Here is a 25594-nt window from a genome sequence, read left to right as displayed (position 1 = left end):
AACAGTACCCAATCCGATCGCGCGGTAGGACAGTGTTTCATCGTTTCTGGAGTTCGGATTGGTGACTCAAATAAAACTCATCATACACGAAACCGGACTGTTGCTTTCGAGGAGTGAATCCATTCATTTACAACCGTTCATACATTCACGCATCAACATTCGGATCCACATAGCAAACTTTAAGGAGGCCGGATTGGCCGCTACTGCTGCTTCCACCAACACAATGTCACAAGGACGCTCAATTTTTAGACCCGACCCGGCCACACACACACAACCACACTCCTTCACTGTGTTGAAACTTAATAACATGTGCTCGCGAAACCATCTGTTACGTTTCTCCCTTCCAAAGACACAATTATAAAAATTCACATTACATTACATTAGACCTACACACTTAACAAGTACTCTCTGCTGCGAGACGGTCACTGACGCGCCTCTTACCTCCCCACAATATTCTACTTAAAGGCGAATTGGGCTTTTTTTTGCAACAAAACACGTAACATTAGGCGCAAAGTGAAGAAACGAAACTGCGCGCCCTGAATTCTACACACAAAATAACGGTTTGTACATAGGGTCCGGGTTCGTCCGTGCGTGGCGCCACCGGTCAGCTTAGCGTAAATATCGTAAAAGGAGCAAAACCTAGTGCGGTAAATGTAAATAGCGACGCGTAAGTTAAAACGACATTTTTTTGCTTATGCTTTAAAAAAACGAAACGAGCTATTTGTGTGGTAGGGTAACTGTACCGCGTGCTTACCGAGCTATGCACATTATGCTAACGAATAGACTAATTAGACTTCTCTTCTGGGCGCTCCGGTTAAAGCGAGTGAACCCACTCTCTCGCTCCCTCTCTCTCTGTCTCTTCAACAATCGATGTTGCAGTTTAGCTTGAGATTATGGTAACATCCTTGCGCAACATCACTCTGCTCCGTCCCTGATCCTTTCCGAAGGCACATAGCGGATCGTTGTTCCGTTCCGTCACACTTCCGACACACCGCGGATATGATGCATCGTACAACAGTTGATACAGAGAAAACAAAAAAGGCCCTAACAACAACTACGAACTGATCGCGTAACAATAAACAAAAAAAGTCCCACGTAGTCTCGCAGCCAGCTGCCGAGTGTGTCATTTTCCGGGAGACCTCAAAACAATCCCTGTTGCATTGCCATTTCTAGTGTTTTGCTTAAACCGCAACCATGCAAGTGAAGTGACATGAACTAGAAACGAATAAAATTCATTCCGTGAGCGACGATGGCAAAACTAAACCCATTTTTCCCGATCTCCGCACCGCTCTACGACCGATGTGGGCTGGTGTCGGTGCTGCTGCCACGGCTGCAATGGCCACCGCCGGTGCTGCCTCCCGGCACGAGGCTGCTCGTTGAGATCGCCTTAAGTACCTCCTCCTGCAACGAACTGGGAGGATCCGAGAGCACGTCCGTGGTGGTGGACAGCTGGCGCAATTTGTTCGAAACAGCTGGAAGCCACGGAAAGCGGGAAACAGAGTAAGCGATAAGCTCTCAACCCGAATCGGACAACCAACAACCGATACATACCTGGCCGAAGTTCTACCAGCGAGCAGTGTTGATCAACCCACAGCTGGCTGGTACGACACACCTCGTCCATACTGGCGACGGAGACCGTTTGGTTGAAGGAGTTCATCAGGGGCTCAAAAATAAGACCAAACTGTGGGAGAAAAATTGGAAGCGAAATGAATACGGTCATTCCTGGAGCCGCCAGCTTATGAATGGGCGCGATACGCACAATCCAAAACTTCCAATTGTCCATCGTACGCTCGCGAACGTACTGTTGGTATAGTTCCTTCACGCGACCAGTTCGCTGGCGGGACACGGGGGCACCGCTGGCTGGCAGGGCCGTCTGGAGATTGCTGTTTTTGTGGCCGAACAAGAAAATCAAATGAGAATAAGAACATTCTACTGTGAGCCACCCAAAGCCCCGCAGCGTTAGTTACCTCAGCGAGTTGTTTAGTTGTTCAATTTCTCTGCGCAGCGAGTCCATCTGGTCGTTGGCCGACGTACGCTCGGTACGCAGCTGCTTGATGTAATCGGCCCCCTTCTGTAGCATTGCCGCTTTGCTGAGCTGCAGGAACAAATTTTTGGGTGAATCGAATTGATGGGCGATGTGTCTTGTTAAAATGGCGTACCTTTGCGTTCGGGTTTTGCTGTAACTGCGGTATCAGTGAGTGAAGCGTATCGAACCCGTTCTTGATGTTGTAGCGACGTTTCTGTTCCGCGTGAATGTGCCCCGTGCGCCGCTGATTATCGCTCCGGGCAAACTTGCTACCGGCTCCGCCGGAAGAACTGCCAGCACCCCCATTACCAGCGCCGGTCGGCGACAGTGGACCGTCGGTATCGTGCGCCGATTCGGGCGAAAGGCTTTGCTGAGAAAGCGACATACCGGTCGAGGAGGCAAAGCTTAGGACCGACGATGAGCTTTGCGCTTGCAGGCGCATCGAACCGGATGCCGCACCGGCCGTCGACATCTGTTGATGCTGTTGGTGTGCCTGTTGCTGATGCAGCTGCTGCAGTTGGTGGTGTGATGCTGAAGGCGACACGGTGCCCATTGAAACCGGTTGAAACGGGTTTGACTGTTGTTGTTGCTGCTGCTGCTGCGAGTGAGTCTGCTGCGTTAAGGTACTTATGGCACTTGATGATGTACTGTGGGACTGTTTACTCAGTAAGGTACTTGCGTCTGCGGCAAAAAAGAGAAAGCAAACAAAAGCGTCAGTGAAGCACCCATGCGAACTGGAGAAATTTCTATTGGAACGGTCGCTACTGTTGGTTGTTAGTAGTTGTGCGAGCAGCGCACTGCTGGTAACGTTGAGCATCGGTTCACTGGTGGTTGTGTGAAGCGCCGGTGCCGACAGTTGATGCGAACTACCGCCAATCGGGGCACCGATGCCACCCATTCCTAGGACGAGGTTGCCTCCGGGACCACTGCCACCGGCAACGGCAGCTCCACTGCTACCGCCGCCCGATTGTTGCTTCATGATCATCGAATGGCTTCGGGTTCGAAGCTTTGCGTTGTTTTGCACCTTCTGCGACTGGTACCGGGGCATGGCAAAGTTGTCCACCTCCACCTTCGGAGGCAGCGGAAAGGTCGCATTGATCGGGAGACTATTTGAGCGAAACATTTCTTTGGTCGGATGCGGTGGATGACGTTTCTGTTGCTGCGCCTGTTGCTGTTGCTGTTGCTGTTGCTGTTGCTGTTGCTGTTGCTGCTGTTGAATGGCGGATGAAGATGAGGAAATGATCGTGTGTTGCTGCTGGAGTTGCAAATCTTGTAGCTGTTGCTGCGACTGTTCCAGAGAGCGCGATAGACCGACCACTGGACCAGCAGCACCAGAACCCCCGGGAGTGCCACCGGATGAGAGGACAGTCGGTTGGAGCATTGTGCCGTGGGGAGGGGAAGAATGGCGCATCGCTCTTACGCCACTGCCGTACGATCCACCGGCACCGACCGTTTGCGACGGAATCTTGTACGGCTGCGGCTGGTGACCGTGGTACGACTTATAGCTGCTGCCCGATTGCGAAGCGTGTAAGCTACCCGGGGGCGAGTGTTGTGTGGTCAACATCTGCCCATAGTTCGGTGCGGTGGGCATCGAGGTGGACCGGGGCTGTGCGATAGCCTTCGCTTGCGCCATTGGTGGCACCGGCAGCGATTGACTGTGCGTCAGTAGCTTCGAGCTCATGGTTTGATTCATCAGTAACCCCGAATTTACCGCCTGCTGCTGCTGCTGCTGAGGAGGGCTGTTGAGACCACCGCTACAACCATTCCCTCCACTGACTCCGGCGCTGTTAGCTAGGTTGGCACCCGTACTGTTTGAAAGGTTCACGGGATTCGATGCGGTCGCGCCCTGCAGCACGGAATGGTTGTAATGAAGATGCTGCTGCTGCTGCTGTACGCCTGCGTTGCTATTGGTTGGGCCCAGCTGGTGGTGTATGGTTCCGCCGGACGTCGGGACCGAGCTCGGGAAACCACCGGTAGAGGTAGCGTAGCCCGTGTTTGCCCCGAGCATGGCACTGCCGGTGCTTGCCGGCTGCCCCATGTGGGGCTGTGAGACCATATTGTAAGCCATCGTCTGATGCGGCGTCGGTGGATACTTTGAGTCGTAGTTGTGCTTGGTGTATGCGCGAGAAAACTTTGACTTGCCGCCACGGGCGAGCTCGTCGCGAGGATCGACTGATCCTTGAGGCTGCTGCTGCACTTGAGCTTGAGCAGCTTGGCTGGCCGCCTGACTGACTTGCTGCACCACGGTGGGGCCAAGGGACGAAAGGTAGGTGTCGAGCGCGTTGCTCAACTGCTGAGCGGTCGGAAATCCGCCCGGTGGCACGGTCGTGGCGGACGCTGTGCTGCCGCCGCTGGTTGATGAATGCAATGCCTGGGCGAAAATTTTGGCCGAATATTGGAGGGCCGCAGGTAACTGTGGTTGGCCGAGGCTGATGCCACCACCGGAAGCGTTTCCCGCTAACGGTTGGGTTGCGGCCGCCGTGTCCGTCACCTCCTGTATACTGCTACCGGTGTTCCCGGTCAGTTGATTGGAGCCTGTAAGGTAGAGAGAACGGGACGCTGTGCGTGACAAATGAGTTCTGCCAATTCCATGCTCGCTAGGTGCAAACCTACCGAGCGGGTAGTTGTAATCGATCGCCTTCAGCAGATCGTCGGATGCTTCCTCCGGCACAGGGGCTAGTCGTGGGAAGGTGAGAAAGTCCAAATCCAGATCCATCAAATCGTCCAGATTGGGCTGCAGCGGACCCAAGCTGGGCTGAATAAAGTCAGCTCTTCCGGCGCCCCTAGCTGCGCGATCGAGTGGCGGAAAGTTAAACGACATTGCCAAGATACGAATAGCAAACCGGTACGAACCTATCTCTCTGGAGTCAGGGAACGGATACTGGGCTAGTGTTGAGAAGAGTGTATCCGTGGGCATATTATCGGTGATCATAAACAGATCATTGCTGATCGGAGACCATTCCAAGAAGTCTAATTCGCTATTCTAAAAGTAAAAATTAAAGTGAGACGATTGTTACTTAGTTCATTATTTACGTAAAACGAGACGCCGTAGTTCATGCTTTTGTTTTTTAATGTTGTTTTTTTAATAAATCCCGTGAATTTATTGACTCTTGGATTACTTGATCGATGCGTCGAAAACATATCCCGCTCCTTCACTAATATTTTAAATTGATTTTAAGATTCACACCGTTGCCGATGGAGACGCCTGGTCTTTCACTGGTTAACTCCTCGTATAAGAGCTCCGGTGGGCAGAATTTCGGTGCGAAGCCAGCATCATTAATCAAAGTCCATCAAAGCAACCATAACCATAACGAACTAAATACTGCATGGTGATGGCTGTTACTAATAGAGTCCTCAATGTTTCTTTGATAACAAACCCATGCACATAAACATTGAATTTCTTCCATCGCGACCTTGAACAAGGGATAAAATAGTATTTGAAAATCTGTTTGTACATATACGGACCCAATATCGTACGAGACTTCAACTTTTCTTCAACGGGTTTTTTTACGAATCAGACTGAAGCGCGCCGAAATTCTATCTCCCGGACCATATCGCGCTCCATGGAATTAAGCTAATGGTACACGAGGATGCGCAGACCATTTGCATAAATATTTAATTTAAAAAAAAACACCGGCCCCACCAACCACCCTAGCAAGTGAAACTGTGCTCAGTACGCTTTCGGCGCCGGTATGGAAGACATTTACGATAATGTAAAACCACTGCTCCGGAGCCTACGGGTGCTCGGGTTACTGTCCGTGCAGCGTTCAACGGGCGTGCGCGGCGTACAGAGTTACCGTGGTAGCGATCGTGCCGGGAAAAAGTTCGTGTTGCTGTTCTTGTTGGCCCTGGCAGGCTCCGGTTACAGCATCTACCAGGACGTTTTCAATTACGACACGTTCATCAAAGCTGGGACTTCCAATGTTTGGCCGTTCGTGTACGGCACGTACAGTTTTACACTCTCCAGCATGCTATGCATCTTTCCCTGGCAAACGTACCGACAGCGTCACCGACTGGCAGCACTGCTTAACATCCTTCGGGTGAACGAAGCGGAACTGCGACAATTTTCTGGCTACGGCACTTCCTACCGGAACGTGACCATCGTCGCGATGGCCCTGCTGGCTCAGGGACTGGTTTGTCAAGTGATTTATCATCTGCACTTTGCCTACCATGCTTCGTTGCGCGACGATTTTCTAGCAAAGCACGCCGTCAGCTGTTGCTTCATGTACGTCGATCTGGCGGCCGAATGTTTGCTTGGATTGTGCAATTGCCTGATGCTGATCGTACAGAATCAGCTTCGCAGGATTCGCGAGCTCATCGAGGAGACGACACGCCCCCGGGGGACGAGTGGCCGAACCGAGAGCAACCGTTTCCGGGAGCTGCAACAACTTCACTTCCGGCTGCACGATCGAATCGTGGGCGAAGTGAACGCCGGTCTGAGTGCCTACTTTGGACCGATCATTCCCCCGTTCTGCACCTATGTGTGCTTCGAGTGTGCCATTTCCATTCTGGAGGTCGAAGCCGTGGAGTTCTCGTTCGATAACGTCGATAACGTTCTGCTCAACGTCACTCGCGTCCTGTGGCCGCTGGGTGACCTGAAGAAGTTGGCGATTCTTTTCCTGCTCAGCGGACGATCGAACGCGATGGTAAGAAAAACCGTCGGTAACAACGGTGGAACATTATTGGATGAATATTTCAAAAGCACGACAATTATGCTAATGACTGTAGGGTAAACAACACCAGACGAAGGCGCCAATATGGTGAAGGCGGAAGGAAGGCGTGTTAGTAACCCGCAGTTGTCACGAGTATGTCACCTCTAGTGCAACGCCATCGTTGGCTTCTACGGCTCGGTGCCATCCTTTACGTTGTTCCGTGTAGCTACAGCAAGCGGTCGGAAAAGTTCCAAACGTCCCACTGGAATCTGGCCGCCTTTACGCAAGTGTGTCTGTTCGTGTTCGGGAGCCTGTGGGTCGACGGCCTCGCTTTGGCCAGCACTTTTGACCTCTCATCGCCGGTGTTTCTGGGACTTGCGTGTCTGAATCTCGCATCCTACACCACGTTGGTGCTTTGCTTCGCCTTCAACGGTCTCTACCATCGAGCCCGCTTCATGGAGCTACTGAACGTGCTGTTCGCGCACGAGGACTGTCTGCTCGATTGGGGCGCTGCATCCTCGTCGGCAGATAGCGCCACCTTCGGCGATGGAACCACGCTCCATGTCCTCGCGGCAATTGTGATGCTGTACCTGTTCTACAGCGTCTTTACTTTTCCGTTGGTCGCGTACCGGAAGGTTAACACCATGATTTGTGTCCGATTTTGTGCCCTGTTCCTGCAGGTGGCACTGTACTGTGCCTGTTTGCGGGCCATCAAGTTACGCATGGTCCAGCTGAAGGGCTTGCTAGCGGGAAACAACGGTGGCGGCGGTGGCGAGCAGCTCGAGCGGAAGCTGAGTATTTTCTTGGAACGCTTTCAGCACTACCACCGCCAGATTGCGCTGGTGAACCAGTGTTTTGCCGCTCCGATGGTTAACATCTTTCTGCTCATTCTGGTGGAGCTTAGCTACACGGCCTACGAGTTGTACTACATGTCGGAAAACGTAACCCGTCCGGCGAACGGAAGCCTTCTCACGCTCGCCATGAGACAGTTGCTGCAAATTGTGTACGCCGCGATGGTGCCGGTCATCAGTGTGGTGGCTCATTCCACTGTCGAGCAGGTAACTTCTCAGCACCTCCCAATGATCCTTTATCGATTTACTTCTTCGGCAGCTTCGACACTTGCCACACTCAATCCTTGAACTAAACAAATCACCTGTCATTTGCTGTCAGCGTGGCCGGGGCCAATTAATTGATTGTTCATTTCTTGGGTGGATTCACCAGTCGCTATTCGGATGGCACCGGTGGTACATCGCTATCGTTGGGTTCTCACGGTTGACTCGGTGCTGTACCTGATCCCGTGCAGCTACAGCCACCGGAAGAATGCGTTCCACATAACCTACTGGAACTGGGCCGCGTTCGTGCAGTCGTTCCTATTTTTCGCTCTGTGCCTGTGGATCGACACCTCCTCGGTGGGCTCAGTGTTTAACGCCATATCGCCGGTGTTGTTGGGCATCGTGAGCCTGATTGTGTCGGCCTACGCCGCGACGGTGATGTGCTTCGCGCTGAATGCTTTCCACCATCGCGATCGGTTCGTGCGCCTGCTGAACGTGCTGTTTGCGCAGGACGAATGGATTCTCGAATGGACCACCACCACGAGTGAGGGACGGCCGTACGGCGGTGGTGCCAATCTGTACATCCTTGCGGTGACCACGTGCGTCAGCTTCTTCTACTACTTGGTAGCCTTTCCCACGGCGCTGTGGCGCCTGGTCAACACGCTGGTTTTAATGCGATTCTGTGGCCTGTTCGTGATGGTCGAGCTGTACCGGGCTTGCGTCGGTACGGTCAAGCTGCGGATGGTGCAGCTGCGAGCGTTGCTGACCGTACCCGATGGCGGACAGGACGGCGATATCGAGCGCAGGTTGAGCGTGTTCTTCGATCGCTTCCAGCACTACCACCGGCAGCTGGCGCTCATCAACGAGTGCTTTTCGGCGCCAATAGTGAACATTTTTCTGCTGATTTTGGCGGAGCTAAGCTACGCGTCGTACGAGTTGTACAGCATAGCCCAAAGTCGGCCGGGTCTGTCTGAGGTGGTTAACTTTGCTGTGAGACAGCTACTGGAAATTGTGTACGTTGCGCTGATACTGCTGATTGCGATCAGTTGCCACACCGCCAGCGAGCAGGTAATTTGCCTAAAGCCCACATGCAAGCACTTACAACTTATTGCACGACTGCATTTCGCACTGCACCATCATCGCAGCTCATCAAAGATGTAAGCGCGCCAAGTCACAGTGATGGTGGTCAGGGTGGTAAGCTTCCTGTCACGTGTGATGCATTTCGGTTATCATTCATGTTCAAAGGACGCATCACAGCATATGGAGGTTGTGGCTAAAAGGCTATTAAAAGTCCGATAGTGTCAACCGCAAAGTCGCGTCGATCGGTAGTGATGAGGTGCTTACAGAGGCACCTCCAGTGGATGGGCAAAGTCGGTCTCATTTCGGTTCGGTACGATGGCCCTACGAAAGCCTTCGAGTGTGGTCGACGTGGCGCGCTGCAGTTTGCGGTCCTGTTCAGTCTCGCACTGCTAGGCGCGTGCTACATCATGTACCGTTGTCCTGCAGAATTAACTGTGTACAGATTCGAACAGAACGCGTTCGACTACGCCATATACACCAGTAGTTTGTTGGCGTTTTGCTGCATTTGTGTTGTGACGCCTGTACCGATTTACTGGCGCCGACAGCAGCTGGTGGGCACGTTGAACGCTCTCCTGCAGAATGATTTGACGCTCTGCGCCGTGGCCACTCTAAACTGCAGAGCCGCCAAACCGTGCTACCGTTTGGCGGAAAGCTTCTCCACGATTATGCTATGGAAAGGCATCGTGTTGACGCTACTGTTCACCGTTGGCTACACGATTCCGTCGTGGGCAAGAGACGATTTTCTACTCTCCCAGCTGAGCACGTGTATCATGGTGTACGTCCATTTATGCGTCGAATGGACACTAAGTTTGTGTGGCCTCATCATGCTGATCAGCCTCGAACAGTTGCGGTGTGTTGAGGAAAACATAGGCGTCATTGCGCGCAATTCAGGAGATGCGCTCGAAAGTGCCCTCGGCGGTTGCTGCGAGGTGTACGATCGCATTTCCCCGGACATACTGCACCGGTTGAGCATGTACTTTGGGCCCACGGTAGCACTGTTCTGTCCGACAGTGATTTTGCACTGCGCAATCACACTGGTCGATCTGCTGCCTCAGCTCGAGGAGTCAATAAGCCCAAAACAAACCGATCTCGCCGGATTGGTGGTTCTTGTTCTGGGCACAGCGTGGATGTTGAATGGCATTAAAAAGCTAGTTGTCGTTCTGCTGGTGAGCGAAACTCTTCAACGGAAGGTAAGTTCCTACGATGCTACGTAGTGCCATTATCTTTACGTCCATCGATAGAGTCCTTTTTCCTATTGTATTGGGCGTAAACTTAGTTGAAGAATTCTTGCCGTTTTTTTCTTGATATTTGTAACTACTGCAACAAAACATATGACTACCTGAATGAAAGTATTGTCCGTCGTGAGCTACTACTTTCTCCCATCTTTCAGGTAATTCCTCGATTCCGTGTCGATAGAACTCATTATTTTTAGGAGCGATCCACTCAGAGATTCCCATTTTTCAATACATTCATAAGAAGTGAACCGCTGTGCTGCCAAATCGTTACTGATGCAACGAAACAAATACTAGTCCGAAAGAGCAGCATCTGGTGAATACAGCGGGATGGTTAACAATTCCCATCCGACATTTTCGGGATAGGTTTTGACCGGTTTTGGGATGTGCGGTCGAGCGTTGTCATTTTGAAAAATCATCCTATCATGTCTTTTATCCCATTCTGGTCCTTTTATTGGCCAAAGCTTGCTTCAAACGCATTAATTGTTGTCGATGGGATTGTCCATCATTAATTTCATTAGGTTCTGAAAGCTCATAGTGCACCACATCTTTCGTATCCCAGCATATGAACGGCTTAACCTTTGTGCATTGAATATTTCGCTTTAATTGCGGTGGACCTGGTTTACAACACTGTACCCAGGCCTTTTTCGTTTAGGATCCTCGTAATAACTCCCCTTTTCATCACCAGTGAGAATTCGCTAAAAGAATCCCTTTCTTTTCAGCCGCGCAAGGAGAAATTCGCAAATATTTTTTCTTCTTTCAATGTCTATTTTTTTCAATTTTTAATCATTCCCACGGCACTCAGGGTATGGAAAACTGTCATGTGGTAAACTCCTAACATTTCTGTGAGTTCTTTTTGCATCTGACATGCATTTAGATCGAGCATTGCTACCGATTCTTCATCATCAACCTTTTTTGACTGTTCAGGTCGCTCTTGGTCTTGTAAGCCAAAAACACCAAATTTTAACCGTGCAAACCACATCCGACACCACATCACATTAGTAAGAGCAAGTTCACCATAAACATCCATTAAAATATGATGACTTTCGGTTGCAGTTTGCTTCATATTGAAGTAATGAAAAAGTACTCCCCGCAAAAACACTTTACCCGGAATCTATCTGCTATCTGCCACTGTTCGTCAGTCTTCATTAGCAATTAGTGCTTCACGGGACAATGGGCCCTTGTGACGTGTCACAATTGACGCATCGACGGAGCAGTAAGTAGAGTGATTGGCTCCTGCGGCACCTGGTTGTCCAGTGTCAATGTTTGTCTTTGTCCATCACTTTTGGTGATGATGAGCCGACGGTTCGATTCAATCGCGATGGTGCCCGTTCGATCCTTTAGTCCCTCAGTTCCATTGGCCCGCTGCAACGATGGGCACCCACATTAGACGTCATCAGCTTTGGTTACAACTCGCGGCCACGTTTCACTACCTGCCGTGCTGGTACGACGCGTCCACGAACCGTTTCGTTGTCCGACGTTCCAATCTGGCAACGCTCGCCGCCGGCCTGTGCGTATCGGGCGGTTACTTTTACCACGACTTCTTCTGGCAGCAGCACTTTCTGGCCGACATGACACCGTTTACGCTGGCCATCGTCCTGCTGGAAATGGTGACCTACTCAACCATCCCGCTGTTCATAGTGGTGAACGGTTTCGTCCACCGGAAGCGCACCGCAAGTCTGCTGAATGAACTGTTCGGTGACGATGCGCTGCAGAGTTCGGTGGGCGGCGGCAGCGAAGAAAACCGGTGCACTCGTAGCTGCATCTACGTGAAGCTACTGAGCGCGGTGATTGTCCTTATGTCGCTGTTTAACGTGTGGCTGTTGGCCGATCGCACTGTCAGCGTCTTCACGGTGTCCGTTATGCTGCGATACCTGACCATGGTGGGGTACGTGTACGTGTACAATCTGTGCGTCAATGGAGTGCTGGTGCGGATGAGACAGTTGCACGATCTCTACACCCGGCAGCAGCAACCGGAGGACCTCGATTCCTACGTCCGATATTTTTGTGCCCGCTTTGAGCTCTACGCCGCCCAGGTCGACAAAATCAACCGTTGTTTCTCGTTCCCGTTGCTCGTCATCTATCTGATGGTTCTGGTGGAGCTCACCTACTTCGCGTACGAGTGTTTCCGAGTGCTAGTCGCGGGTCGCCTCGAGGACGTCAACTACGATACGTTCAGTAGCTGGATGGTCCATCAGTTGTGGCTGGTGCTTTACACGTACGCGTTAATCTTGACCGTTCCCGTCTGTCAACGGGCATGGAAAGAGGTAAGATTGATTGTCTGGCGGTGCTGTCAAATCGGCCGCCATCGGTGGACTATGCATATTGGATGGACCTTATGGGCCTAGTTGTTGACACTGTGGCTAAATGGTGTCCGCCAGTTGTACTAGCGGGTTCCGCGAATGGTGGCACGCAGCAGGGTAGCTTAGGATGTCCAAATACTTTCAGCGCCACGCGCGCATCTTGCACATTTCTTCCTACATCTACTTTACGCCCTGTACCTGGAATCGGCGGACGGGTCAGTTCGAGGAGCACCGTAGCAACAGAATAGCGTTTGTCGTCGGCGTTGGACTATCCATTCCGTTCTGGCTGGCAGATATTCACCTTACGGCCGACGCGCACATCAGCCGGGCGAGTCCCGTGCTGGCGGCAGTGGCCATCATTGAACTGCTCGTGTACCTTTCGCTCGGCACCTGTGCCATGGTGACGGTGTTCGTACGACGCAAAAGCATCACGCAGCTAATGAATGTCCTGTTCCGGCCCGATTGGTTGCTCGATCGGAACGACACGCTCGCCGAAGGGCGCTACGCTGAAAATCGCAAGATGGTGGCCATCGTACTGCTCATACTGGCGCTATTCGGCTTCAAGATCGCTTGCTACTGTGACGGTTTGGGTTGCCTCGTGCTGAGTGGACTCGTTACGGTGCGCTTCGTAAGCCTGTGCGTCCTGATCTTTGTCCATCGGCTGTTGGTGCGAGCGATCGGGTTGCGCATGGAGCAGCTGCGGGAGTTCCTCCACAACGGCCGAATGCAGCCGGAGGACCGCCAGTTGTACTACTTTCTCACCCGCTTCGATCGCTACTGCGACCAGATCGCGAACATCGATCGATGCTATTCGCTTCCGATTTTGCTAGTGTTTCTGCTGGTGATGCTGGAGCTGGTGTACTTTCTGTACGATTTCTATGAACTCCTTCAGACGGACCGGGCCACGTATGGGGTCCGTTTGAAGTTTACCTTCAGTTTTCGTTGCGTCAACTGTGGCAACTACAGTTCGCCGTTGCCAGCTACTATACCATTTCGGCATGCCAAGATACTTCGAAACAGGTAACAGAAAGGCGCCAACATTTCTCCAGGGCCCCAAGATAAATAAAGAACTGAATAGCCGATTTCGTTGGATGAACAGCGTTCGTTCAGTGATCGCCATTTGATCAATCGCTACCTCTTGCAAACGTGTTCCAGGTAGAAGAGACAGCACGCTGTACGCGACATTTCGACGACTACCGGCTGCAGAACACACGGGCGGCGAGGCAGATTCAAAAGTTTCTGCTAAAGAATCTGCACCAGAAGAAAAAGTTTTCCGCCTGCGGATTCTTTGACATCGACAACACGGTGATCTACATGGTACGGTGTGCGCTCTGCAGTGACCGCTTGGAAAGACTGCTAATTCCACCGTCTTTATCCCGCAGGTTTTCAGCTCCATCGTAACATACTTGGTTATACTGATTCAGTTCAAACAGCTCGAAACCGACCTGACACAACCATCGATGTACAACGGAACGTTTAACACAACAATGATCTATTAGAAAATAAAGCTTTGTTTGTCAAACACGTCACACGCATGTTAGTAATTTGTCTAAGCAAAGAAACTGGACACGATAAGAGTAATGCTTGCCTAGTGCCCTGCGCTGCTGTCTCCCCCATTAAACCATCACTAATTTTATTAAATCCTACTATATTCCATTGATCGATCGGATCGGACACATTCCCAATGCTAATTAACTATTGCTTAGCGGAGTAAAATATGTATCGGAAGACCACACGCTTTCAATTAGGCCAATTGCTTGTCTTGCAACGAATGTCCAGCTTCGAGGTCAGCGACTGACGCAGTCAATTCGTAGCTCTGCATCCGATAACATCATCGTGGCTGCCGCCGCTTCTGTGTCTCCGTCGAAAAACCGATGTCGCCTTACTTCCGGCGGCACCAGCGTTTTTTTCAGTTCGCTTCCGTGTTGTATCTGGTTCCGTGCAGCTACAACCGACAAACCGACCGTTTCGAGCGGACCGTACTCAACGGAGTGGCGTTCACGGTCTTCACCCTGGCAGCGGTGCCGTTCTGGTTTTACGATATGAAGCTCACGGCCGGTGTGTTTTTGGCAAACGCTTCCCCCATCATGGTGGTGGTCGGTAGCATCGAGATCCTGCTGTACGCATCGATCTTTCTTTGCACGCTGCTAAACGCATTCGTCAAACGACGCCGCATTACGCGCTTGATGAACGTGCTGTTCCGCAGTGACTGGCTGCTGGATCGGTACGACGGGCCGGAGCGCAAGTACGACCACGGCCACAAGGTAGCCATCGCCAGCATTGTGGTGACCGTTCACACGTGCATCAATCTGTACTACAGCTCGCTGAACAGTTCACCCGTGGACAACTCGTACCTGATAGTGGCCGTTAATATAGCGTCGAAGCTACTTGGCATCTGCTATCTAACGTTCATTCACCGGATCTGTGTGAGCGCGATTGCGATGCGCATGGAGCAGCTGAGTGCCCTGTTTGCGGTAGGCCAAGCGTCCTCCTGTCCGCACGATCACGAGCGCATGGTGCGCAATTTTATCGATCGCTTCGAACTCTACGCCGCCCAGATCCGGCAGGTTGACCGATGTTTCTCGTTCCCCACCACAATGATCGTGCAGTTGGTGTGGCTCGAGCTCGTCTACATGCTGTTCGATAACTTTGGCGTCGCGACCGGACGGCCTATGCCGGACGTTGGGTACGCCGACATTGCCCAATGGCTCATGGGCCAAGTCTTGCAGGTGATCCTCGCGGTGATGGCTCTGCTGATGGCCAGTGCCTGCCACCAAACGAGAAGTAAGGTAAGATCACCTCGATCACGTACGTGAACTGTAAGATTCACAGTTGCAACTCGCTTCGAGCAGGTTGAAGAGACGGCTCGCTCCATGAAACGATTCGACGAGCGCAAGCAAACGAGGGCCGCGGCGAGGCACGTCCAAAAGTTTCTTCTACATAACCTCCAGCGATACACGAGTTTTTCGGCGTGTGGATTTTTCGACATCGACTACGCAATGATCCAGATGGTAAACCTGATCGACCCCTATCGAGTCTGGAGATTCATGCTTTGTTTCTTTTTTGCAGATGTGCAACTCGATCGTCACGTACATGATGATTCTGGTACAGTTTCAGCAGCTTCAACAGGAACATCCCATCCATTTGACGGGCCCGACAAACGAATCCCAGCCTTTGGCCACCGTCGGTCCAATGTAATGCCACCCGCCCGTAGGGGACAATGCGATATACTTCGGTAACTCAATGGCCATTGTTGCGGTTGAGGTTCGAATGATGTCATCAGTCATTACCGATAACACCATCCTAGATTCTAGGTTCGTGTAAAGGAAGGTCATGCACCGCGCAGACATATAGTTTTATCGAGTAATCTAAACTAAAAAAGGGAATCGATTCGGAATTCAAGGCCAAGGACCCGTTCCCGTTCGGCTCGACGTGCGTCGCAAAGCTATGCGCGTCCCGAATCCCGTTATCTTGGCATGATGTAACAGTATTTTACGCGCGTGTTGAAGACTTGTCCCTACCGGCCGGCCGGCCCTTATCCATCAGGAGGAGGAACGGAGCACGGGCCGGCACGAGCACTAGTGCGAACCCATTTTTGCCATCTCAGCGGAGTGTCGTAAAAGAACGGTGTTTTAATTAAAGCGAGCGATGTGTAACGTGAGGGAACGTCGCGTTGGACGATAAAAAGTTGGGCATTGATAAATGTATCATCGAGCACGTGAAATCGGATCAAGTGTGGCCCGCAGTGTGCCATTCCCTGGCGGGCTACGGAATGTGAATCGTGGAACCAGACGCGCGGTACTCACCGTATCGACGATGTTAGTTGCACCTAATGCTTTATTTACGTTAAACCGTCGCCATTTCTTGTACTCCGCCTTGATAACGTTGCATTTTCTCTTCCAGTACTTGCCTTCAAGTAAAATGGCCTGCGGTTGTTGAGAATCGAACAAAAAGTGTAACAGAAAGTATGGATTAATGGCGATAAATAGTATGAAAATGTAACAGGAGCCGCCAATCGCAATTACACGCGACGGACGCTGATAAAACGATCTGTGAGGATCGGCCATTCACTCACCTGCGGGGTATTATGTACGTCTACGTCTAAAGGGGAAGCAAACTGACAGACTAGAGTTTTCCGTTTCATGATAACTGAAAAGACAGAAGCGACGGCCACGGTGATTATTGCACTGATTAATGCTTCAAAGGAAAAAAACGCATTCTATTTGCGAATAAAAAGTAATAATAAAATAAACCAACTCAGAACCAACGAAAACAGTTTAAAGAACAGAATCGAAAAAACATATTTACCAAGCGGAAGCGGCGCTTTTGGCTCTTCTTGTACCTCGTGCGTCTAAGGACGCAAAATTCAGGAATTCTTTTCCCCATCTTCAGAACCATGAGGGAACCTCTTTCTCTGTCACTACCTCTCTGCGCCGTCCGAGCGGGGCTGGCCAGCGTCAACCAACGAAACAAAGGGAAAGCAGGAAAAATGTCCGCTCCAAAAGAAGGCCGCAAAACTATCAAAACCGCTAGCAAGTTCCGCGTAACGATGCAAAGATCAACGAGACCCCACTGCCGGATCGCACGTACGCACTCCCCTCCTGCCACACGCAACCGATTACGTCCCGAGGCCCGTCAGCAGCGCTGCCGTTTGTTGCAGAAGGAACCGAAAAGTGTTCTCAATGGCAAAACTCCTTCCTCGAAAGCCGTACGAAAACGTAACCGATTGTCGTCAACAAACGCAAAGTTCTTGCTAGTGCACGGGTAAGAAAACAAAAAAAAGGAAACCTCCAGTAGTTCCTGGTCTAAAGTCTACGCCACTAGACGTTCCCGCCTTCGGTTGAACGCAAACTGAACCGAAGCGTCGCGCACGAGTGTCCGTGTACTCGCCCTGGACAAAGTAGGGGCCTAAACCTATCGCGGAACGGCTTTTTGATAACAAAGATTGCTTTACTATTGCCCGGCGTTCCCGCACACCCTTCTCCGAAGCGGTTTTATGCCCACTCTCCGCGCTCCATCATCGGCCAAAGCCACCAACAATCGCGTCCGGCCATCCATCATGGAAAATCCTCGATCCCGCGTGCGCCTTCGTGCCATCCCCGCCTCGGTAGGGCCATGGCAACGTAGAAGGTGTACAGTACTGTACCGCTGTGCGGCGGCGGTTCCTATCTCGTGGGGTGCGGGCCATTACAACAATGTCTGGCCTATCGGGCGCACCGGGAAGCGACAGGCGCTGCTATCGCGCTACATCAACACCACCACTAAGCAGTCTGGCCAGGGGCCAGTCCACTGTGTAGCGCTCTGTCTGAGTATTTGACTAACGCTTATCAGATATTTAAAGCCTGAGTGTGTCTCAGTCCGGGTCACCGGGTCTGGTCTGTGAGGAAGAGCATCTCTTCGAAATTTTTGGAAAACTTTCAGCGATGAATGACCCGCGCCAAGGAACCGGTCACCGGTCATCATTTCAGAACTTTTCACCGTTCGACCGGGGTTTACTGCAAATCATTTCTCAGTTTCGCAGCCCTCAATTCGGAGAAGCAAGAACCGGCTCGAACCGCATTCCGCCGGCCGGCGCTCTCACGTATCATCGATAAGGCTCGGATACCGGCGGCGGCCGGAGGTTCTTTGTCGTATTGTGGGTCATAGAAAAAGGTGCGGGCACGTGTGTTTCGGTCCATGCAAAGGACATGCTCTCTTTATGGCATCCGGGCAAAGATGGTGGGCATCTTTCAGTTCACGGCACGGCCCGTGGGCAAGAGATTGTACGCGACGTCAACGGAGAAGGTGCGATCTGAGGCTTTGCTAAAAATAGGCAATAGGGACGACGGATGAGAGAGCCGGTAGGAACCGGGGCCCGAAAGCCAGGAAACTTACATTGCATGTGCCAGCAGCGCCAGATAACATTGTTCAGGCGGATCTTCTCCTTCCAGCGCAGGCGGATGCCTTTGAACGGATTCCATTTCGGAGACGTCAGCTTTTGTCTGCAATCAGAAGGAAGCAATAGAAATGTCAGTATTAGCATGCCGAAGAGATAGCGGAAGGTTTGAGGAAGAGTGTTTGGAGGAAGCCGTGATTATCGATGTGATTAGATCCGTCGGAAGCCGTTGTCGTTCGAACGAAGATGGGCGCGTCGGGTGTGTCCGGGAAGCTCTAGGAATGTCAATCATGAATCTTTTCGAGGCAACAGTCGATTCGTTGGACAGACACCTTGACACTGTCTTCCTCCTCAATACAAGCCGTATGTTTCTCCGACTTTTCGACTTCCGCTGCCAGATTCGTAAATCATGCGTGATGGCTAGCGATCGCGACAGACGGTGCGCGCGTGCGATGAATCACCATGGCCAGAAAAAACCAAGATCTTCCACATCCAGCCCACTTTCGTCGTGTCTGATTCCAATCTTATCGTGCCAAACGGTCGAGTAAACAGTGTGTGTCTTTGTTGCCGTTTTTCGGTCACTATTTCACCATATCATGGCAAATACTAGGTGCGAAAGAAGCAAAAAAAAGACAAGCGGATCCGTCGTGACAGCTTGGTTGTGCTCGTCGTCGTCAGGTAAGATAAGCAGATTGGAAGGCGCGAAATTTCAGTTTCGGTCGCCCGAATTGTGACGAAATCTTTGCCACCACCACCAGAAGAGGTCGGCAGTGGTCCCGTCTTGCTCGGAGTAATTAGCGACAGTCGGGCGGCGTCTACTAGCAAGGAGGGAAGCAATGGTGCTGGGTGGGCAATAACGATTTTATTGCCTGGAACGTAGCCCGAGAAGCTGAAGCCTCGAAGCAGAATGATTTATCAAATATGCTAGCAATAAAAACGGAACGGGCAGAAAGCGGAACTCCAGGATTTGTCGAGTGGAGGGGCGCGATCGGTTCAGATATCACGGTTTTGTTGTACTGGAAGATCATCATCGACGAGCGTAGGTCGGTTGAAGAGCAGCACCAGAGACATGCCCTGAGAAGCTTGAAGGCAAAAGCTTCGCCTTGCGGAACCGAATTTCTCGATGGATGGGTTATCTTCAGGGTTGCGTTGCGAAACGCCTAGAGTTATACGCCTTTGCTGATAACCGCATAGTTACCACCAGTGGAGAGGACAGTGTAAGGAAACTGATTCGCTTTGTCCGTTGGATACGTCGGAAGTGAACCAAATAATTGCAATCCGAAATCGAACGATTTTTGAATTTTAATTGCCGAATTATCAATCATCCATGTCCTCTCTAATCTCGCGAAGGGTTGACCGCCGCGAAGAATTCGGCACTGACGGACGTCAACTCACCGAAGTAGTTGGCGCCAAGCACGCGACGTGCGAAACCACACCTCCATCCGGAGGCCGCGGGGATGGCGGCGAACCGCACAGCGTCTCGATCGATCTGTCCCCACCGGCAAGGGTAGCAAAAGTGCCGACGTGCCCTCTGACGGCGATGGAGAGCAATTCACATGCACACAGGTAGCGAGCGGCCGCGACGACGGCATCAAGCGCCGGTCGCGTCGTCCGAGGGGGGTGTGTACATTACGTGGTGGTTGCGCCCACCGACGCGCCCTCTGCCTCACTCACTATGCGCCAACACGTGTTGACTGCCGCTTTGTTTGGTTGTTGGGTGTTTACGGTGCCCATTTTCCGCTGTATGTATGACAACGGCCACTTGTACCGCGGCGAAGTGTACTGAGCCAACCCTTCGCTCGGGCTTCGTGTGTGCATTTATTGTGTCTCGCCGTCTCGAGTTGCACCGAGACACACACACACCCACCGATGGCCACACACTACCGGGTGACAGAGTTGGGCCACCGTTGGGGCCAACAACTGGTGCCGCGAACCAACGCGCGACTGTCAAATGCGTAATAATAGTGGGGTGCAGTTGTCTATGACGCATGTCCTCCGTCTCTCCGGCAGGCGCGTATTGAATGGAACAATTGTGCGCAAATTCCTGTTAATTGGCGAGGCACGCCTAGGCGGGCGCGTCTCCGCGAATCAGCGCGACAGTCCTTGTTTGTGGTTCGCTTCACACAGAGACCGCCGTAGAACGGATGCCCTTCAGCGAAGGCCAAGACCGACAAGAGCAGACGGCAGACAACAACACATCATAGTTTGAGCCAATAGCTTATTTATTAGATTTATTTTTATTTAAAAAAATTAACATATCGCGCCGTCGCGCATAGTTTGAGAACCACAGCGAGGCCGCGCTTATCGACAAACGGTTGTCGGAAATGAAAGCAACCAGAGCACCGGCAAACATGCGCCAATGTTGACCGTTTCGTTAGATACGAGCACTGGATGTTTGCCCCGGGGGCGGCAGGCAGGCATGATAGGCAAGTTTAACGCCTCGCGGCATAACAACGCCGCCGGTCGGTGCAATTGTACTTCTGTTTTCTAAATTTATTCAATAATCAGCTTAGCACGTATCTGACTACCAGAGCAGGATCATGCCCACCGAGAGCGGAACCGTCGCGTTCGCATCAGCATCAGCTGATTTCCTTGTTTCAGTTTCCTTCCCGCCCGAACCGCTTCAAACTGGTACCGGGGCGTAAATAGCAACAAGCGTTCTTTGCGCACCAACTCTGCGTGTGAGGCCTCCCGAAATTCGCGTCCAATGATATGTGTGTGATGACCGCCAGAAACGCGCGGTCAGCCGAAAATCTCGCGCTCCACAACCTACGCACCGCGCGCACCCACCCACACCACCGGAAACGGGACCGGAGAGGCGTTAAAAATAACCGTTGCCGTCAATGTGCCGTTATGTGCGGATATTAACACGCGGATCGACACGTCAAGCCAGCCGACGTCGAAGTAAGTTTTGTGTGGCGATCGAGTGAAAATTGCATCGAACCGGGTGTCGATCCGCAGAATCGGTAGTTTTAAACATTTGGTGAGCTCGCTGCAAAGTACCGGGCTGCTGAAACGGCCGAATTGAGTGACGATGCTGTGCTCCGCACGTATTAGAAGCCGCGTAACACCTGACAGGCAACTCTGGGCGCGGTTAGCACCGGCCAAACATTTCTCGCGAGATCGCGTCTAAAAATACCGCGCATGAACCTGTTTGCCGCGGGGTCTGGGTGCGATTTGCGCGCCAAATGCAACGATGCTGCCGGCTGGAGGTGTGGCGCGAGCGATTTATGACAGGCGTGACGCGCCCCGAACCAGCCGGAGCTTCGAGCGATTTTGATGACTTTCATACTAGTATTGCAGCGCTTGAGACGGCAAAATTAAGACATTAAGAGAACAGCTCCTCAACAACAGGAGCAGCTGTTTCTGCTAATGGCAAATTACATTAGCAGCTTCCTGAAAGACAGGTACTTTAGAGTACTCATTGGACAGGAAAAATCCGACCAAACCCTCCAAGAGAACGGCGTTCCGCAAGGGGCCATTCTCTCCCCTACCCTCTTCATCATCTGCCTACAATCCCTACTTTGCTCGATCCCCACTAATATCAAAACATTCATCTACGCAGACGACATCGTCCTCGTCTCGTCCCACAGATCCTCTGCCATAACCAGGAAAAACCTTCAAATAGCCATCTCAAAACTCCAGCAATGGAACCGATTTACAGGTTATGAAATATCTCCCCAAAAAAGCAAAATCCTAAGCCTTTCCCACACGCCCCGCCGAAAGCCTAAACCCATTCTGTACGACCGGGTTCCCATACCGCAAGTACGAGCAACTAAAATATTAGGAATAGTCATAGACTCCAAATTGAACTTCCTGGCCCACTGTCGCCACCTCAAAGTAGCGACCAAAAGCCACATCAACCTGTTTCGCATGCTCGGATGCGGCAAACACCGCGCGGTCCGCAGCACCCTCATCACAATTCTCAAAAACTGGTTCCTTCCCAAACTTCTCTACGGCGCCGAAATATTCAGCTTAGGCGGCCAGAGAGTCACTGAACTTCTCGCACCCATTTACAACACTGCAGTTAGGAATATCACTGGAGCCTTCTGCACCAGCCCCACCGACTCCACCCTATGTGAGATAGGATTACTACCCTTCCACCTGGTCCTCCTCAAAAAACTAACAGACTCCGCAAGCAGACTCGTAGAAAAAGGCTTCAAACCCAACAACCTCCTCAAAAGAACAAACCAAACACTCTTCGCACTAACAAAACAAAAACTCCCAAAAACAGAAAAACTCTTAAGGCTTGGAACAAGGCCTTGGAACTCAACCCCACCCCAAATAGACTGGACTCTGAAAAACCAAATCCAAAAGAAAAATATAAACATCAAATCCACCCAAACCCTACACAAAGAAATCTGTGTAAAATATCAAAACCACAAACATATCTACACCGACGGTTCCGTAGACACACCCACAGCAGGTTGTGGAATCCACTCAGACACAGTGGATTGCGCAATCCGACTCCCCGATCATACTTCCATCTTTTCAGCCGAAGCAATAGCCCTCACCATTGCAGCCGAGAGATACACGAGCGGGGATCAGTTGAACATTATCTTCACTGACTCCGCAAGCGTCCTACAGGCTCTGGAAAAGGGATCCATAAAAGACCCCTTCATACAACACCTAGAAAACACCCTTCCACAAAACACAACCCTCTGCTGGATCCCAAGCCACGCCGGAATTCAAGGAAATTCAAAAGCCGACAAACTCGCCAACCATGCCAGACTCCTAACCGATCCAAAACAAATAGCTCCCTCTCGAAGGGATGCTTCGAAAATAACCTCCGAAAACATTTCCAATCACTGGCAAAGTGAATGGAATAAAAGCACCCGATTCCTCAGACATATTAAAACCTCCATCCTCCCCTGGACAGACAACACCTCCAGCCAACACCAAAAGATCCTATCTCGGCTTAGGATAGGACACACTAGACTAACACACTCACACATAATAGACAGAACCAGTCAGCCTTTATGTCAGTTCTGTGGAGTTGACATTACAGTAGACCACCTACTAGTGAACTGCTATGGCTACTCCTCAGAAAGATCAATCTGTAAAATAGACCATAATATATCTCAAATCCTCTCCAACCATCCTAACCAAGAACGCAAACTACTAAATTTCCTCAGAAGAACCGGATTATACACCCAAATCTGAATACTTTCAGATAAACCAGCCAGCAACATCTTCAACTGTAGACAACAATAGCCAACAAAGAGACGAATGAAGCCTCGAGCTCAAAGTCTCTATAATATCAACAACAACAACAACAGCTGTTTCTGCTTCTGATCGGGCCCGTTGCTGTCCAGAGAGTTACACCTTTCACCTGTCTTCATCATGCCGACCGGGCAGCAGCTTCCGATTCCGAGGCAATCAGTCGAGCCGTTCTCTGATAGGCCGCGCTTCTCCTCCATCATCGGTTCATCATTTGCAAACAAACCGTCGCGCCGCGGGCCGCGATTCGCAAAGTAAAAGGTTGAAGTGCCTGATAAGCGAACATTCATGTTTTCCGTTTGTTGTAGTTCCCTCCCAAAAAATTGAACCCGGACCCTCCACTGATGATGCAATGGCACGACCCAGCTGGGTGATGCCGCCATCAGCTGTGGGGTTACCGCCGGCGCGCGAAAAAAAAAAGCGACGCCACACATGTGCGCGTGCTTGATACGCGACGGCGACCCGGTTATGGTTATCTGAAAATTCATATTTTTCGCCTCCAACGAGCCTCCAAAAGAATGCTACAAAGCAGGTTGGTTGGGTAAAAATATAATTCCATCGCGATGTGTTGGTGCCTGGACACATTCAAACGACGGAGGGATAACGACGGGGGTGACCGACACCGACGCCGGCATGTTGAAAGGTTATCGAAGAACGCCCTCCCGCGACCGTGTTGCGGTCCTGCGGTCTGATTTGCTCTCAAAACGCGGTCGCCAGCGGTAAGTTATGTTACCAATGCTTCATTTCCCTTAGCGGCGGCCGTTGCTGGTCGACCCCAAAAACCGGACGCTCTCGATGAACCGAGGCGAGTGAAGCACACCCAGCGTAGAGTGCTCTTATCAGTCCCCGCATGTGTGGTTGGTTTGAACTTGGCCCGAGACATACGATTGGCCGGGAATTGTTATTTTCTAACCCAGACTTAGCTTGCCAGACAGCGACATGTGGACTGAAGGTCAGAGCAGCATCTAATTGGATCTTCAGCATAAAATGATGTTGTGTGTCGTGAGCATGTCTGACTGATTGCGTGCCTGGTCTGGGGCCCAATCGAAATCTATGATCGCAAGTGATCGAGAGGTGCTCGAAACGCCAACCGGAAATCCTTTTCACTTGCAACGCAACAACCACTCGTCCTACAGGACGACCTCTAGGTGGCTTTCCCGAGACCCTGGCAATCAAACGACCGATTGAAGGATGATTAGAAGTTAATTGTAATCTCGTTTGGAAAGAAATTTTAATACGCAGCGCACATTATCAACGCACAGAGACGGCATCGAACCCGTTCCGACGCGCCGGACCGCTTGCTTATCAGTTCGGCTCGATCGTGCTTTGTTTTGGGCTCATCAGCGAACCCTACGGCTGCGGACGCGCGCTTCAGCGTTCGAGACGTTCATGCCCATGCGGCCAGATCTGGCCACGTTTTCGTAGCTCTGTTGCCGATATGTTACGGTGCCCTATACGCGCGTTGTTTCAAACACTGATAAGCCTGTGGCCACCGTCGCGACCACCGCCAATGGCTGCCGATTGGCGGAAATTATCAGAGGCTCCTCGAAGCCATGTGCCCTCCGCTGTGCGTGCATCGGGGGGGTTGGCCGGGGTTTGGCAAGTTCGGACAAATCGACCGCTTCTCGAATCGGAGGAAAACTTACGTGTAGGTTACGTTAAGTGTATTGAACACCGTCGACAGGTCCGTATCGATCTCCACTTGCGATACGGTCGATCGTGTGCTGAGATGCAGCGGCCGAGGGACATATCGGGCGAGCTGGTTCTGTTCGGTGATGCTTGCATTGTTACTGGCGCTTCGCAGTGGGCCCAGTGCTCCCGAATTCGATACTCCCTCGGCCGTGGGTACCGGCAGGATCGTCGGATCCGCTGAGATCAGGCTCGGCTTGACGTCCTGATCCACCTGCATGCCCAGATCGTCATCGTCGTCCTCGGCCCCTTCGGTTTCGAAGTGCGACACCATAAACTGGCCCGAATGGATTGTTTCGCCACAGCGCTTTCGCTCTTCCGGTCCGGACATACCACTGCCGCCGCCTGTCGCCATCGTAAGATCGATCTTCGTCGTCGGTCCCGGTGTCATTTTTCACGCACTACGACCACGCCACCACAATCGAACGTGCCAAATTAAACGCACTCGAACCGGCACCATAAACG

At 51.6% G+C, this 25594-nt stretch overlaps 1 protein-coding gene across 1 annotated transcript; it reads right to left on the bottom strand.

Moving 5' to 3' along the window:
- Positions 1 to 1255: 1255 nt before the first annotated feature.
- Positions 1256 to 25594, bottom strand: LOC128275743 (hormone receptor 4). The gene is made up of 12 exons (XM_053014353.1): positions 25087 to 25594; positions 18220 to 18326; positions 16421 to 16494; positions 16152 to 16271; positions 4880 to 5009; positions 4640 to 4813; positions 2792 to 4561; positions 2160 to 2707; positions 1968 to 2095; positions 1760 to 1883; positions 1552 to 1681; positions 1256 to 1472 (listed from the first exon to the last, which is right to left on the bottom strand). Exons 1-12 carry the CDS (start codon positions 25518 to 25520, stop codon positions 1291 to 1293), a joined length of 3921 nt encoding a protein of 1306 aa, XP_052870313.1. The 5' UTR covers positions 25521 to 25594; the 3' UTR covers positions 1256 to 1290.

The sequence above is a fragment of the Anopheles cruzii genome, chromosome 3, assembly GCF_943734635.1.
Source record: "Anopheles cruzii chromosome 3, idAnoCruzAS_RS32_06, whole genome shotgun sequence".
Lineage (NCBI taxonomy): Eukaryota > Metazoa > Arthropoda > Insecta > Diptera > Culicidae > Anopheles > Anopheles cruzii.
Note: the sequence above shows the minus strand (reverse complement) of the source record. Positions and strands in the feature narration are given on the sequence as shown.

Coding starts and splice junctions, on each gene's coding strand:
- LOC128275743 (XM_053014353.1), bottom strand. CDS start 25,520: ATGACACCGGGACCGACGACGAAGATCGATCTTACGATGGCGACAGGC. Junction 16,495..18,219: donor GCGCTGCTGGCACATGCAAT/GTAAGTTTCCTG, acceptor CTGTCTTTTCAG/TTATCATGAAACGGAAAACT. Junction 16,272..16,420: donor ACGTACATAATACCCCGCAG/GTGAGTGAATGG, acceptor CAACAACCGCAG/GCCATTTTACTTGAAGGCAA.